We start from the raw sequence: 16,272 nt of genomic DNA on the forward strand, positions 1-16,272 counted from the left end.
CTAAAGTACTGCTTTTTGGAGTCGTAAAAATTCCATCACAGAAACACACAGAACAGAGGATAAAGAGAATCACATCAGTATGCCAGATGGTTGTTCTAAACGTTCTTTACCTTATTTTCCTATAAGAGAAGTTTGAGGGGCCAAATTGGAGATTCTATCAGCACAGGACTATGGTTTGGGGGTGAAGGGGACAACCACCTCATGGGAAAAGAGGAGATCAGTGATCTGGTTCACTTGCAGGCTTGGTTCATGTCTCTGAGGAGATCTGTGTGTTTGTGGGTATTTTGTATTAGCTAGAAATGCATGATTTCAGAAAAACCCAAGAAAATCTAAAATATACACTGTATAAAAACAAGCCATTGCTTTTCAAGGTTTTTTGTTGTTGTTGTTGTTTTCCCCTTGAGACATAAGCTGCTTTAAGTAAGAGAGAGGTCAAATGCTTTAATGGACAACAATTTTTCATCTGAAATCTCATACACACAACTGGCAGATTTGGTACATGGTTTAAAAGTGAAGTTTTACACATTTTATCAAACTAAATTAAATGATGCACAGACTGTTCAAAAATTGTTTAATTGCCAAATGGTCAAAACTTTAAACTGTTTTTTAATCTTAAGACTAGGGACCATAGGGAAAAAGCTACTCCTAACACATCTCGGTGTTACTGTAACAAAGTAAAAAGCAGGTTAACAGATGGCATTAAGGGGGTGGGGGAAACCAAAACCCTTTTAAACAGTAAACACTGTTAAAAGCTAGAGCTGTATTCCATTTGTAAAAGAAAGGATATCTAAAGTGTATGGTGATGTTCAAAACTATTTAATCTTGTGGAAATAATGTTAACACAATTTATAAAGCACTGTGAATGAACACGCTCAGCAGTGTGTAGTTCCAATGAATTTAAAATCACACATGATTATGTTAAGAATATCATTCACCAAGGATCGTCCTAAGGCATCTAAAAAGATCTATACTAAAGGTCTGGACAGAGAAAGCCGGGATACACTTGGTTTCTTATAAAGAATCACAAATACAGCAAATGCACGTTATAGCTACAATTATACTAGTCACAATTTTTAATCTTACAGAATAAAGCTATAATATGTGAAATTACAATATATTTATCTTCTTTAAAACCATTTTTAAAGAAGGGCACATCTGTCTTTTTTTTTTTTTAAGTCAAAAAACCAGAAAGATGTAACTGACAGATGCAGTCTTTATAAAATATTTTGTGGCTAATTACATGCTAATTTTCAAAATACAACAGGATTTTTGGTCCATGAGGCCCTTAAAAAACTAAATGTAGGTAAGGTATTCCCATCTTATCAATAGAAATACAAAGTTCATGAAAAAATTTCAATACTTATTAAAACATCTGTCGACAGAATGCTTTTTTTCGTGTGTGCAGTTTAACATTAAGAAATATCTCTAGTAAGTAATGGACAGGATAGAATAAACAAGTAAATGAGGATGCTTTAGTAGGACCGTCTCGCAATCCTCTCTTGAAGGCGGTCAATAAATAATAACACGGTCTTTGAATGTCAACCGAACTACAGTTCTTGGTTCTTCTACGAACACGTTCGTACCAGGGCTTAGGGCTTAATAATCCTGGGTTTTCCCCCCCGGGACAGGGCTGCGAGGACTCCAACCACCAGCCCCGCTGGCCCGCTGCCTGTTCCTGTGAGTAGAGGCCTTTGCACATGGCTCACTCAGCCTCCTGTCTGCGGCTGCTCTGGTGCTACGTGCAGAGGTGAGCAGGTGACAGAGACCAGACGCTTCTCAAAGCTCGGACTGGTTATGCCTGACCCTTCACAGAACAGGTCTGTCAGCCGCTGCCCTAGGAGTCTCGCAGGCCAATCTGAAATATCGCATGCTTCTCTACTTCTACGAGCTCTGCTTTGTCTTACGCTAATGCACGTGTGTAGTTCATGGGTTTTACACTTTTATCTGTGGGTGTATGCCTAGGAAGCTCATCTTGAGGAAGTAAGTCGGATAGCAAAAATGAGAATGAAAACAAATATACCTTCGGGTCAGTGCCCGTAAATCGGGGTGGGAGGGGTGGGGTGGGGGGAACAGCTCAAGAGTTTTCAAAACACACACACACAGGTATCCAGAGCCATAGCTAACCTATCACAAACTAATAGCTACAACATAATCAAAGTATATTTGTTTATAAATATATTACTGTCCATATACATAGATACATCCGTAAAAGACATGTTAAATAATTATTTGTATAATCAATACTACTTTTTTTGTGTGTGTTTTAAAATGACACATTCTATTAAAATTATCAAAATAACTCTTTAAAAATACCAGGAATAAAACCATCGAAGAGTTCCTTTCCATTCAAGTGGTTCTAAAATCTTATCGTTGGTCATCCAGACTCCAGTCTTGGTCATCCACAACTCAAACATAGTTCAATGAAGGGAAGGTCAGCCACCAAAAGCGTAACACCCTCTCCTGTTTTTAATACTTCATGACAAATACGTAGGCATGTATGTATATATACATATAAAATGCTTTTTTTTTTAAAGTTATATTACATATTCTCATCAAGGAAACTTCATAAAAGCACAAAGTTCAAGTTTCTACCAGTATCACACATTTTATACTGGTGTGCATTTCTTTCAAATGTTGAGGTCAATGACAAACTCTATCAGGATACAGAGATATCAACAGATGGGAAACGTACGTGTCACGTGCAGGGAGGGAACCGTGAGGGCCAGGATCTGGCCAGCTGGCTGCTACTCCCTCTGTAGTAAGACACAGAGACAGTGCACCGGCTCCTTGCTGGGGAAAGGACAGTCAACTGTCAACTATTCGGGGGCAGAATAATCCAATCTGAGTTTTTTCTCTCCTATCGGTTGACCAGTTTCTCTGGGCAGTTTCTCTACTAACACCTCCTCCCTCTCCAGTTATCTGTGAGTGAATCTGGTAAAAGACAGGATTAAGGTGAAAGTTTTGGCTACAATGAAGGTTTGGGATCAGCTATGGATTTAATTGAACGGTGGATCCTTTTACTTATTGCTTTAGAGAATGAAGAATTTGCTGTGTCTAAAGCCTGCCAAATATCTCATTCTTAAGCTCTGAAAGCAACATGGGTGCTTAAAAAAAAAAAAAAAAAGAAAGAAAGAAAGAAAGAAAAAGAGAGGGGGACAAACTGTCCTCTTGACATAAGAAAACTGCTATTTCTTAACTCACAATTCATTATACTGAAGGATTTCAGTGTGAGCAATTCAGAGCTATTCACTTCAGGACAGGTAGTGGCAAGCTACACTATGTTCCATGGTCTAAAATCCATGAAGCAATAACAGACAAGTTTGCTAAAAACACGAGAACATCAAACTAAAAGTCTGATACACATTTCGCTGAAGATCTCATTTAAATAAGTTTAGTAATGTTTGGCAGACTCTTCAGATAGTGAAAATGCTAACATTAAGAAAATGCGAGCGAAATCTACAATTTAAAAAGGATTTCATACTTAAAAAAAAAAAGGCTTAAAACATGACTAAAATAAAAGGTACTCCACATCTGTAACCCTTTTTTTTTTTTTTTTTTTTTTTTTTTTTGGCACTCACTTAGCTTCTACACTTAAACTTGTTCTACAGATAGTGACTGACGAAATCAAGGAGAACAGATTCACAAGCGAGTAGGGTCACACCCGGACACCACTCGGGATGGTTTGTGTCACCATCTGTATTGTTTCTGGGTACAGATAAGGGCCACACTCACCTCAAAAACAACAGCAATAATTGTGTAGAACACCACTTTCCTGAATTAAGTTTGCTGAACACGGTTCAGATTATTGGATATGTCAATATGCACAATGCCTTTTAGAAGCATTTACTGTATACCCAAATCCTACTTCATGCAACACACAGTGTCACACAAGTAGTGAAAATGTTATCCTAGTCAAAGGTGCTTGGACATTATTTTCAGGCAGCATTTTACCTTTATTTTTAAGTTCTCACTAGATAAGTTTTAGGAGAAAGAAAATGCCAATAAATGTATTTAATATATTTTAATATATTCTATAAAACTAAGACAGACAATTTTATTTACCTAAATCGTTACTTTTATTTTTCTACCCTATCCTAGACCTCAATTTTACTTTAAAATTTTGTATTTAAATAAGGGATAAAATGTTGCCCAAAAGTCTAATCATAGTTACACATTTGTGTTTTCACTAGATCTACAAATCAAAATAGTTCTTATAGTTAAAAAGATACAATTTGTATCAACAGTAAAAGGTACTTTCTGGCTTTTCAGGGCTTTACTTCAAACTGTAGCATGTTAGAATGGTCAGAACACCCAGGGCATCGAGGCAGACGACAGAGACAGATCAGGATGGTCTGTCACGTGAAGGAAAATTCAAAGCCTGGAGGCAACTGTCAAGGTCATGTGAAGCACACACGACTGTCTGCCACTCAATGCAAGGTCTGTCTTCTGAGGACAAAAATGAATTCGCATCTAGCAAAACCCATGACTTTGAAACCAGAAATATCCCTTACTAATACTAGAACAGACTTTAGTCTGTAGCTAAAACTACACTATTTGTGGCAAGAATCTGGCCTTAATAATATAACAGGCCCCTCAAAAACTACCTTCAGGAAAATGGAAAATATACAGTATCTTACAAACATTTTAAGTTACCACTGACAACGCCTCCACCACCATTCCTATAGTGCAGTATCAATAACTTTTGCATATCCTCAACACATAAACCCACCTCAGGCCAGCCTTGATAAATAGCAGGAAAGCTAAAGAGTATATTAAATATAAAAGTTGCATTGAGAATAATTAGATTCATTAAAAACAGGCAAGGACTGTGAAAGGGTTCTTTTATCCAGTATTGTTGTGCCCCGAAACAAAAAAGACAAACACGTTAAAAATACAGGTTAATGAGAATCTAGGAATTCAATTCCATTCCTACCGTCTAGAAGCACATCATAGCTGGATAACAAAGCTCTAAACTGGAACAGTTACGGCTTTTGCCTTATTCGTTAAGGAAAAAAAAAATGGAAACAATTTTTTCCATTGATTGCATCTGCTTTCCTTTAAATCAACCATATTAAATTAACTAAATTACCTAACAGGAAAAAAAAAAATCCCAACAAAAATAAAACAATGAAAAGTGCCATATTGTAAATCATTCTAATATAGACTGTTACCCATTTCCGTATAAACTGGTAACTTACATTTTGTTTAAAATATAAAGTCAGTGCTGTAGTATATCTTTGTTTCTATAAATAATGATTATAGCACAAAGAAGCCCACTTTCCCCAAATAAAAATAACTTAAAAAGCTGTAAAAGATTCCAATTAAGCTTGGCTTGAAAAAATAGTCGGCTAGGGTCTAGTCAAATGTTCGACATTCTGAAAGTATTGTAATTGCTCGCAATTGATAGACAAACACCAAGGTAATAAAACACGAAACAAGGATAAAAAGTGCTGCATATAAACCCCTGATGCACCAAAGATTAATATCAAAGATCACAGAGACATCTAATAAATCAAACTGGAAAAATCTCCAGCCAAGGAGAGAGCTTTTAAAAAGGAAATGTCTAAAAAAAAGTTTGAAGGTAAAGCAATCCCGTGATACTTCCACGCTGTGGGGCTCTACGTACAGGTTCCATGATACAGTATTTCACATAAATGGATACTATTTAACCTCCTTGCCGCGAAGGAGATGACATGTGCTATTGTAGCAAACCTCCCTCAGCATTTGAGCTGAACGAAAGAACGACTCCACACCACGAAGATGCATCGTCCGTCAGTAGCCCAGCTGGGACTTCTCCACGAGGATGGCGGCGGCCAGCTGCTGGGCGTCCGTCACGTGCGGGTTCCTCTTCATGACCGTCCGCACCAGGTCGGCCGGGAAGATGTTGCACAGGTTCACGTAGACCTTCTCGCGGTCGTCCTGGTACCGGGGCGGCTCGGGCGGCGGCGCGCAGTACGGGCCGCGCCACGCGGGCTCCGGGCGCTCGGGCAGGCTCTGGAAGGCGAACGGCTCGTAGCCCGGCTGCGTGGAGCTGTCCGGCAGCGAGTAGGTGTGCCGGTAGCCGTAGGCCGCCTCGGGCGCGAACGCCGGCCTCTCCCAGCCGCCCGGGCCGTCGGGGCCCGAGTAGGGCTTCCTGGGCCGGGACGGGGAGCCGTCGTACAGCCGCGAGTCCGACACGCTGTCCAGCCGGGTGGCCAGCAGCGAGCGGCCGAGGCGCGGCGCCTTGGGGTGCGCGGCGCCCGGCGGGGACGGGTAGTCGCCGGGGCAGCTGGAGCGCGCGCCCGCGGCCGGGTGCGGCAGGTGCACGGCCAGGTGCGCGAGGGGCGGCTTGGGGTGGTACTTTGGTTCTTCGTGACTGTAGCTTGGCACTCTAGCTAGGGGGTCGTGGAAGTTCTGCAGGAAGGGCTGGGAATTAAGGCGGCTGTGCGGGTGCACGTGCTGACACTTCAGGCTCTCTTCCAGCTGTGGGTCGGGCGAGCTCACGTACGAGCGGTCGTTGTAGCCCACGTAGGAGTCGCTGCTCCCGCAGCTCATGCTGCCCTCGCTGCTGCAGTCGGAGGCCACGGAGCTGACGCGGTAGTCCGTGTCCAGGGAGAAGCGCCTCTCGGGGCTGCGCGGGCCTGAGATGCTCAGATTCGAGTAGGCGTTCAACATGGAGTAATACCCGATGTCGACGGGCGAGTCGCATTTGGGGTACTGTTCGTAAGGCATTGGCGTTCCGTGATTTTTGGTTGCCATCATCATTGGAGGGTACTGTCCCTGTGGTCTTTGATCCTGAGCTGGGAAATGAACTCCAGATGGAAGGCCGTTGCTTAGAGATGTAGTGCTTTGGGGTTTTGCAGTGGAAGTCGCCGGGATGCTCACCAACGAGGGGACAGACCTGGTTTCCAGTTTGTTTTTGGTGGGAAGCTTTTCTTCGAGGTCCTGGTAGACTTGGGTCCGTATGCTCGGATCCGACTGCCTCTTGGGAGCACCCCGCTTGACATCTGAAGTGCTGTCCGCTTTCGTGCTGCAGGGAACGCTGTTGCTTTTGACCAGCCCGCCTTCGTTGGAGGTCTTGGCCGCTGTGTTTCGAGACATGGCCCGAAGCTCGTCGGCCACCGACCTCTGCGGCTGGCTGCCCCTCTCGGGATGGTAGTATTTGCACTTGTGTCCGTACGTACACTTCTTTCCTACGGAGAGGGAGATCAGTTAGGCAAAGGAGCACACTACCAGACCCCAGCAGCTTGGGTTGGCATGACTATTTCAACCTGTGGGCGAGGCCAGGGCAGAGGCGGGGGTACGACCCTCCCTCTGGAGATGAGCCCCTCTCAGCCGCCCCGCTGCCGGGCTCCAGGGAGCAGCGAACACATCGGCCGAGCGATCGAGTCCCCTCCTGAGGTCTGGGTGGGCACCCCATGTCCTCAACTCCTTCCTGCCATGCTCTTCCCACATGGCTTCATAACCAGATACGACATTCTGTCCTAAAGAGCAAAACGAGCTGTTGGAATGCAGTACACTCATGCCAACCTGACTTGTTTCTAGTTGGAAGGACTCCAGGTGTTTTTACCTGCTTGACAACTAACTTCACAAAGAATTAGCTCAGTTTTTGGAGCTAACCACGTTTTAACTCTGGGAAGTGCATTTGCATCGAACATGATTAGGTAAAAATAATTCACCTCCCCCCTCCACCCCCACCCCTGCCGCCCCACCCTGCCCGTGGTTGTTTTCTTAAATCTCATTACAATCAAAAGAACTGCATACTATGCCATCCAAAATTTTAAAAATGTTTATTTTTATCAACAAAAGTTTAACAACGTACTATGTTCTAAAGGCAAATATTAAATACTTATAAGAAAAGTTACCGTATGGACAAGGCTGCTTTTTGTGTTCAGGAACAATAGGTTTCTTCCTCAGAAAATTATCCAGGCTTGGGCCATGTCTGCCGAGAGGGTCGTCAGGGGGCATGAACCTGTCATGGATATAATACAAAATATATCTAAGTAGGAGCTTGATAATTTAATTCTGAAGACAGAAGGGAGAACTTGATTCACTCTAAGGTCTTTAAAACATTTTTAACAAACATTCTGGTTCAGCGTTTATGGGGTAAAAAAAAAATAACAGTACACAGAATTTTCTTAACGGACACAAGTAAACTGTGTCAAGCCGAACCTGTACTGGTTTTAACTCAAGTAAGTTTTGAGCCTTGTATGTTCTCATTAATTCTTTCTTCCTGTCAGTCTTGGGATTTTGTAAGAACTTCAGAAAACCACACGATTCTGTGTTAAGAGGGTTTGGTGAGCCTCGACCACGTCCAGCAGTAAGGGTGAGTGAGGAGCAGTGACAGGAACGTGGACACCAGCCACATCCCGTTCCGGGCTGGGGCCCTGCGTGGCCTCTCTTCTTTCTTCCTGACAGTGGGCCTTTGAAGTATTAGTTTTTGTAGATTAATACGCTTTCCTAATTAAGTGACTTTGATCTAAGTTCACAGGGCACAGTTGAGATTCTAAGTCGAACCCCACAGGCCCATTCTCTTTGCTCCTCAGCAGAGAGATGGAAAAAATCTCATGAACACAGGAATTCATGGCATGTAGCATAACAGAAGTTACAACTGAAGAGCTCTACTACTTGTGATGTCACTGTTGGAACTTGAAACGGGCCATGCAGTTACCCAGGAAATGTGAACGATGTTGTATGAACCCCTAAGGGAGTGTCAGGTGGCTAAGAACACTTAGCAAATATGCTGTTTAATATCAGAACAATGCGGCAACATTAAAAACAAGAGGCACTCAATCCTATAATCTTAACTACAATTATTTCGTGTATGTGTTGCATTTTAGTCATTTCTGTATGCGTAAGCATTTCACAAACACAGATATAATTTTGTGCTTTGTCTTTTTAACAAATAAATTTCCATGTTCCTCAATAGCTTTCGTATTCATAATGCTGAAGAGCTGATGAATATTCCACTAGATGCAGAGCGGCTTAACTGGTTTCTCTATGGTACCTTTAGCTGCCTCTGAATTCTTGCAATAATAAGTATTACGGAAATGAACATATCTGGTCTTTTTTCCTCAGGATATATATTCCAAGAAAGGAGATGGGCCTGAGAGGGTCTGCATATTTCCAAGGCTTCTGCTAACCCATGCCAAACTATTTCACAAAGATGTGTTAAACTACATCTTTAACAGAACAAGGCACAGGCAAAAATATTTTTGTGAATTAAATAGGTGAAAAAAGATGTTCTCTGTACATTTAGTTTGCATTTTTGTCAACAGGTGAACTTTCCCACCTATCTGTGGGCTTTATTTATTTCTCAGGAGACCTGCTTTTTATCGTTATCTGTCCATTTATCAATTTCGTCTTGACTAGAGTCTTACCATTGGTGTAACATTAAAAAAATCCTGTATTTAAAATATATACTTAAGTGATCAAGGCTCTAAGTAGATTTTGAAAGGCCGTGTTTTGAGGGTCAACAGGTCCAAATCTGTGTCCTGTGAAGATGGGGAATGTCCCTGTCTGTTCTGACAGACTTGCCCTGTTACTGCCTTCCGCTGCAGGGGCCTGGCACTCACATGTGGCTTCCTGAGGCATCGTTCCACGCTTTTCCTGACTCCCACTGAGGATCAGAGGGGATATCAGTTGTGGGAAGAAATGTGTCTTAGGTCTGGTCAGTGGCAGGCGGAGACAGGGCTCCTGTGGCAGCTGCCAGGGATGGCCACGTTGGCAGGGAAGCAGTATCACTGGTAAGTACATGGTTTCACTTACTTGTCATTGACAAATGAGTACATTAGCAGTCGCTCATCTATGAACTTCTTCCACTCTGGTTTCTCATTGGCCAGATCCCTGTAGTTGTCATTGGACACAATGATCCCATCCGACTCAAAAGCCAGCTTCACGATGAACCTGTCGTCGTAGCACACCACCCGCCTCCCCTGCACTCGTCGGGATGGCGTGAACACTAGGATTTTCTCCTTCTCTAATTTACGCAGAATTTCTTGATCTGCAAGGACGATTGGGGTAGAATTTCAGGAGTAAGTACATACAGGACACACAAAGTAACTTTCATACAACGTGAGCTTTTATAATAGGAACTGGATTTATGTAACCATTTAATTAGGGATTATGATTTACAGTTTGTAGATAGAACACATTTTTAATTCCCAGTATTTTTCCTCGAGGATTGCAATAATAAAGCCTATATAAACAGCCCCCAAAGTAATTAAAAGCTGATTTAAAACTTTAACAGAATAAAATGCAATTTGCTCAGTTATGTTTTTCATTACGTAAGGTTTTGCTGGAGAGCTGGAGCCCTGCAGGACGGCACACACACAGCCATATGCCCAGTGCACCACCATTCGGACAGAACAGTGGTGCTGGGCTCAGGTGTGTCCTCCCTGCCAACCCCGTTTATTCTGTAGTTCTGTTTTTGCTTAGTGGATGTGATAGGGGAGAGTCTGAGGAGCACCAGAAGTAGTTGAGGTAGCAAGGGGAAGAGTCTTATGATGTGGAAGGTTCACAGAGGAGGCAGGGAAGTCAGAACTGTTGTTACAGACGTGATCAGTGTGTGTTTTGTGTCCTTGGCCGTGAAACGTGTGGCACAAATGCAAGCATCCTCACAGGCTGGACTGCGAGAAGAGAAGAGGTGAGAAATGATTAGAGGGGAAAGCTGCCACAGACAGAATAAAGGTAGGCACAGAAATGCTCTTTTGGCTTCTGTTGGCATATTCTTACAGCACTTGGTAACTCTGACTTGTTTAGTGGGCTTTATAAAAAAATATGAACTTTATATAGAGTTCATATTTTCATGAATGGTAAAAAATCTCTCATCATCCCTTCTTCCTGCTGTGCCTCTTCCTGTCTTCCCACCGTTGTACATTCTGGCCCGGAGTCCTGATGCCATAATTAAAATAAAAAAAGGCTACTTTTTCATGTTGAACTGGAATTGCTAAGCTTTAAAAAAAATCTCTCTGGTGACCAGATATGGCCTGCCTGTGCTGTGGTATGTCAAGCATCCACGGCCACTGAGATTAAGAATGACCTTGCCTCACAAAGGAAATCTGCAAATCAGGTAAGCAAGGGTTGTGATCACCACAACAGAAGTATGAGCAGAGTACTGGGGAGGGAACACGTCAAGGATTAGGGGTTGGCGGGCTCTAACTGGCACATAGATTTCATGATGTTCCTGACACGATTTCGTTAAGACCAGAACATTGGTTTAGAGCAGCAGCAGAGTAGAAGTGGAAGAAATGTGAGTGTTAGAAAGAGCAAATCACAGGTAAATCTCAGGTTCTGGCATCTTCTATATAAAACAGCCATATTTTATTGAGCCTCAAGGCAGTCAGGTGGCTAGAAGTGAGTTGCCCACATGTACAAGTACTTAGCATAGAACCAAGCAAGCTCTCAACACTGTTGAGATGGATTTTAATAGATAAAATTACTGACCTCTTAATCACAGAAAACCAATACAAACTCAAAAGCTCGGTCTCAACTACAGGCTTTGCCATATTATAATTATTTTTGTGTGTTGCCCTGATAAATGAGACATGGTCCCTGCCCTCAAAATGTTGCTCTTTATTTCCATTAGCACTCAGCCCAGGAAGCACAGCAGGAGATACTCAGCAAGTGTCTGTAGAATGAGTACATGCAATACTTAAAGATGAGTATTTGGAGGTCTTCCAGTTTATTCACTGTTCATGAATAAGCCATGCTACTTTATTTGTGTGTTTCCTCATACATGCTATGCAATGAAGTGATTAGAGAAGTAAGTGTGGTGGCCTAATGGTCAACATCATCTTGCTTAATTTGCTTTTTCTATAATACCTAGTGAGGTTAAAAAGGACACCAATTAGGATAAATAATCCTAACTTAAACAGATATGGCTAGTAAGCTGAACTGAATCTCTCATTCCTTGCGTAGCACCTGATACAGAGTTTAGCGCTTGTAAAATAGGCGTTAACTTGCTGGAAAAAGTACTAGTCTAAATCTCTATGTGAGAGCCGGAAAATATTTGTCAAGTATCTTTTTCAGTACAGTGGAAAAATAACAGACTATTCATTCAATTTACCAGGTTTTATCTAGAATTTTTCCCTGGGGTGGGGGCTGGGGGGTAACACCTATGGACCTCTGAGCAGGGATGAGGGTGCTGACCCCTCACTCTTGACTACTGGGGGGAAGCCCACTGTGTGACCATCAACACATGTCTTCTCCATTATGGGTAGTGTATACTGTATTCTTAAAGCCAGCCAGAGAGAAGAAAATGTTATGAAGAAAATCCTAAAAGAAATTACATTTACTGTATTGTAAAAAAGTATTGTAAAATTACTGTATTGTAAAAAAGTCCACTTCTAAGTGGACCCAGGCAGTTCAAACTTGTGTTGTAGAATGAGTACATGGAAGTGTCAAGTGGAGCTGTACGCATTTTACAGAGTCCATGCAGTCTGAAGCATTCCAGACACCTGGCATGCTGGTATTTTAAAAATTAAAAGCAGTCACCTCCGCCACCCCCCGCCCCACCCCACCCATGGCCATTTCCCCTTCTTCTGGGGCGCACGTTCCTTTCCTGCTCAAGCTTTCCGATATTTACAGCTTTAAATGCTTTTTCTTTTTCAATTTATCTTTCCCCTAGTCATCATACGTGCCCTGAGCAAGTCCAATGGCCAGTAAGTGGCAAAGCCAGAATTTTAATCTAGGTATCCTGACTCTTACCATGTCTCAAAAATTTTACAAAATTTGAAGTAAAAAGCTTCCAAGTTAAAAAAAAAAAAAAGACCCCAAACAGTTGGTTTATGGAGGAAGGATTACGGTTTCCTTAACATAATCTGGGAGTATGTAAACTCACTGACAACGCTGAGGTCTCACCCAAGAGAAAGTGGCAGTCACACAGACTGAGTAAACAGAAACAGATGGACATCTTCGTCAGCAACATCTGATGGTGCTAGATAACCTGCCCAGGTGTGCATGGAAGCTACCAACGAACAGCTCACGGAGCTTACCTGTGATGAGAGCATCGGGTCGGGACTGCTCTTTTCTCCAGGCAGGAACAAAAACTGTAACATCTTTGTGGCCTCTTTCCAAAAACCAATCCACTGCCAATTTTATTCCCCGGCAGGAAAACACTTCTTTGTTTCCATGGCTGAAAGATGATTTTAGAACACGTTAAAAACACAACAAAATCTCAATTCGACTTAATTCAAATTTGTCATCAGAAGTGATCACATAATTACAATAGTAATGGATCTCAAGTTTCAGAGGGAGTTGTAGATCTCAGAGGAACATGGAGATAACCTGAAAAGTTGAAAATCTGTGAGGAGAACTATGAAAATTGGGATAATTATTGTGGGGAGAATAAAGAAAAATGATTTTTTAAATGTCAAGTTGTAAAGGTTAACTAGTCTGAAAGATACAAGCTCTTTTTAATCAGGATGAGGGAAAAAGGGGGTCTCCACCACCGCAAGAACGTCAGTCAAATGTGAAAAGAAGTTACACATAGAAAAAAGTCTATGAACAGAATATCATGTTCATAGTGCTTCCTTCCCCTGTCCTTCAATGAAAAGACATGGTTTCTGTTTAATACTGTGTTGGACAAAGATTAATGAGAAGAGGGCATTCACAAGTGGATTAAGCAGTCTTAGTACCTACAAGAAAATGCCCAGATAAAAGTGTAGTCACTCAATACATATTTATCTAGCACCAGACTCTGCCCATGCCCTTTAACCAATAATTAAAAAATAACACTGGTTCTAATGTTTTTAAAAAGAAACCTTCTCCTACTTTGTTTTTTTTTTTTTTCCTTCTCCTACTTTGAATGTAACAATTGTTTTTGTTTTTGTGTTCTTTGCAGCTTGAGAGCTCCATAGTGGAGACAGATATTCTTTACTTCTTGGTGTTAAGGAGGGCTGAATGAAATACGGTAAGTAAATGCTCTGTTAATTTTTAGCGCAAATCAAATATTAAGTGTATTGATATATTCTACTAGACTCCTAGAAGGTACTAGAACCATCTAAATAATCATTTTAAGGAAAAAATAGAAATAGACCAACTTCCTTTATAGGTCCGGAAGCCTACAAATGCAGGGCAACGTGACAGGTGCACTCAGATGCAGTGGAAGTTTCAGAGGAAGGGCAAAGGGAAAGGGAAGTTTGGGATCCTAGTTTCTAGCTAAGACGAGCTACCCGATGGCCCTGCCAACACCCCAACGAATGACACACAGTGATGCTGAGTTTCATAGAAAATGCTGAAATCAGTCTTCTGAAAAACTATAGGAAAGAATGGTATCACCTCTTGAGAGAATATATTATTCCTAAATACAAACATTCACTAAAACCTGACCATATTATTTTGTACTAATGCTTTGAAATCCAAGTGTACCTTGTTAGTCGATGATGATATTTGGTTTCCTGAGCCTTGAGCATTTAACTGCTTCTGGCTCTAAGGAAAGGACTGCATAAGCACTTTCTTCCTGGTGACTTCACTTGGGAACGGAAATGGTCACATTTGACTGCAGAAATAGAAGATTCTAAGTGAAAGAATGTTCACAAAACGTGTAACAACAACAGTTTACCATCGTGGGACAAAGATTCTCTAGATGCTAAAACAGGTATTATTCCACAGGGACACTGACAGTAAAGGTTGCCCTCTGCTGGTCCCACGACACCGACCCCCCCCCCCCCCATCCACTCCCCTGCCCGCACTGCCATCCAACAATACCTCATACGGAGAAAGCCAGAAAGAGGATGAAAGGTGCCATACTGTGAATGATACACAGGGACATACAAAGAGCCTGACTTTCTGAACAGAGGGACCCACATCTCTCTCTGACCTTGTTATTTGAGAAAAAATACCTCCCCCAATTTGAGAAACAGTAGTCAAGTCTTCTATCATTTGTAGCTAAACTAAAGAAAACTTGGAAAGCTCTATTAATACGTATTTTAATGTAAAAACATTAAAAGGACAAAAAAGCTATCAAGTAATAATAAAGAGAAAATTCACAAGGATGCTATAATAATTGTGAACTTAGTCTCCAAATGAGTAATGCAAAAGATGACTGAATTAGTAGAGGGAAAATTTTAATTGAAAGATGAAGTAGAAAACCTGTAGTAAGAATATAGACAGCTGGAACAATCAATTACACGCTTGATCTAATGGGCACATTCAAAGCTCTGCACAAAATGAGAAAATCATTTAAAAAATATGTGGAAGATTTATAAAACTGGTTATATACTGGGCCATGGAACGAATTTCCACAGACAACCGGAAACTATCATAGAGACAACATTCTTGGACAATTTGTTATTACATTGAAGGTACAAGGCTCTAGGTCAAAAATTTGTATTGCTCTACACTTGCAAGCCAATTTAAATTTTTAATTAAAAAAATCCCATTTGTAGGGGGCACCTGGGTGATTCAGTCGGTTAAGCAGCTGATTCTTGATTTCAGCTCAGGTCATGATCTCAGGGTCCTGGGACCGAGCCCTGTGTTGGGCTCTGCGCACAGGAAGGAGGCTGCTTTAGGATTCTCTCTTCCCCTTTGCCCCTCCCGCCACTGCTCACTCTTTCTCTCTCTAAAATAAATAAATCTTGAAAATTCCCACTTGTGAAAGTAACAAAAACTAAAATCTAAGAGGAAAAGAGAGACAAGAGCTTTACGGAACAAACCAAAATGGAAAGCCTGTACTGAAGGGCAAAAGTGAAGACATTTTCATGGATGGTGAGACTATTAAAATAGCACTTCTCACATTAATCTGTAAGTCCACCCCAATTCCAATAAAAGCCCTCAAAGGGATTTGTAGAGAAACTGAGAGGCTCATCCTAACATTACTGTGGGAAAACAAAAGACCAAGAATGGTTAAGCAATACTGAAAAGAGGAGGAACTTTCCTGGTAGCTGTCAATACACAGTATACAACTGCAGAAATCCACTCAAGGTTATATTGGTATAGACAAAGATTAAAAAATGAAATATATAACAGAAGAGTGAGCTGAAAGTAATACTTGTGTGTAAATGACATTAGAAATTAATGAAGATGGGACCATTTAACACAGTCCTAGGGCAACTGGTTATTTATATGGAAAACATATATAAATGTTGTATTTTTATCTCCTAACACACACAAAAGTAAATTATAGGTCAAAGATTTAAATATGAAAAATACTGTAAAACTTTTATTTATTTATTTATTTATTTTTAAATTTTTATTTTTTATTTATAATAGTCACAGAGAGAGAGAGAGAGAGGCAGAGACATAGGCAGAGGGAGAAGCAGGCTCCATGCACCGGGAGCCCGATGTGGGATT

General features: G+C 41.4%; 1 protein-coding gene and 1 long non-coding RNA gene across 37 annotated transcripts in view; one reads left to right on the forward strand and one right to left on the reverse strand.

Annotated features, from left to right (window-relative positions):
- The window catches only part of LOC112671378 (uncharacterized), a 39,513-nt gene that overhangs the window by 21,489 nt on the left and 1,752 nt on the right, over positions 1 to 16,272 (forward strand). Inside the window, exons 3-6 of one of the 10 annotated variants that reach the window (XR_004816096.2) lie at positions 9,540 to 9,725; positions 9,822 to 10,668; positions 10,961 to 11,050; positions 11,567 to 13,891. This is a non-coding gene — a long non-coding RNA (uncharacterized LOC112671378). Of the gene's footprint in view, positions 1 to 7,950; positions 8,802 to 9,539; positions 9,726 to 9,821; positions 13,892 to 16,272 lie in introns of those variants that run through there. The other 9 variants (XR_004816091.2, XR_004816097.2, XR_007410691.1 and 6 more) reach the window with 9 other exon arrangements.
- Positions 422 to 16,272, reverse strand: part of ZC3H12C (zinc finger CCCH-type containing 12C) — a 176,790-nt gene continuing 160,939 nt past the window's right edge. For 25 of the 27 annotated variants that reach the window (XM_049109986.1, XM_049109988.1, XM_049109987.1 and 22 more), the window contains 5 exons: positions 12,975 to 13,114; positions 9,748 to 9,982; positions 7,845 to 7,951; positions 7,251 to 7,463; positions 422 to 7,172 (listed from right to left, as the gene is read on the reverse strand). In XM_049109986.1, coding sequence (XP_048965943.1) covers positions 5,773 to 7,172; positions 7,251 to 7,463; positions 7,845 to 7,951; positions 9,748 to 9,982; positions 12,975 to 13,114 — 2,095 coding nt within the window. In that variant the 3' untranslated portion in view covers positions 422 to 5,772. The remainder of the gene's footprint in view (positions 7,173 to 7,250; positions 7,464 to 7,844; positions 7,952 to 9,747; positions 9,983 to 12,974; positions 13,115 to 16,272) is intronic. The other 2 variants (XM_049109999.1, XM_049110000.1) reach the window with 1 other exon arrangement.

The sequence above is a fragment of the Canis lupus genome, chromosome 5 (genome assembly GCF_003254725.2).
Source record: "Canis lupus dingo isolate Sandy chromosome 5, ASM325472v2, whole genome shotgun sequence".
Taxonomy (NCBI): domain Eukaryota; kingdom Metazoa; phylum Chordata; class Mammalia; order Carnivora; family Canidae; genus Canis; species Canis lupus.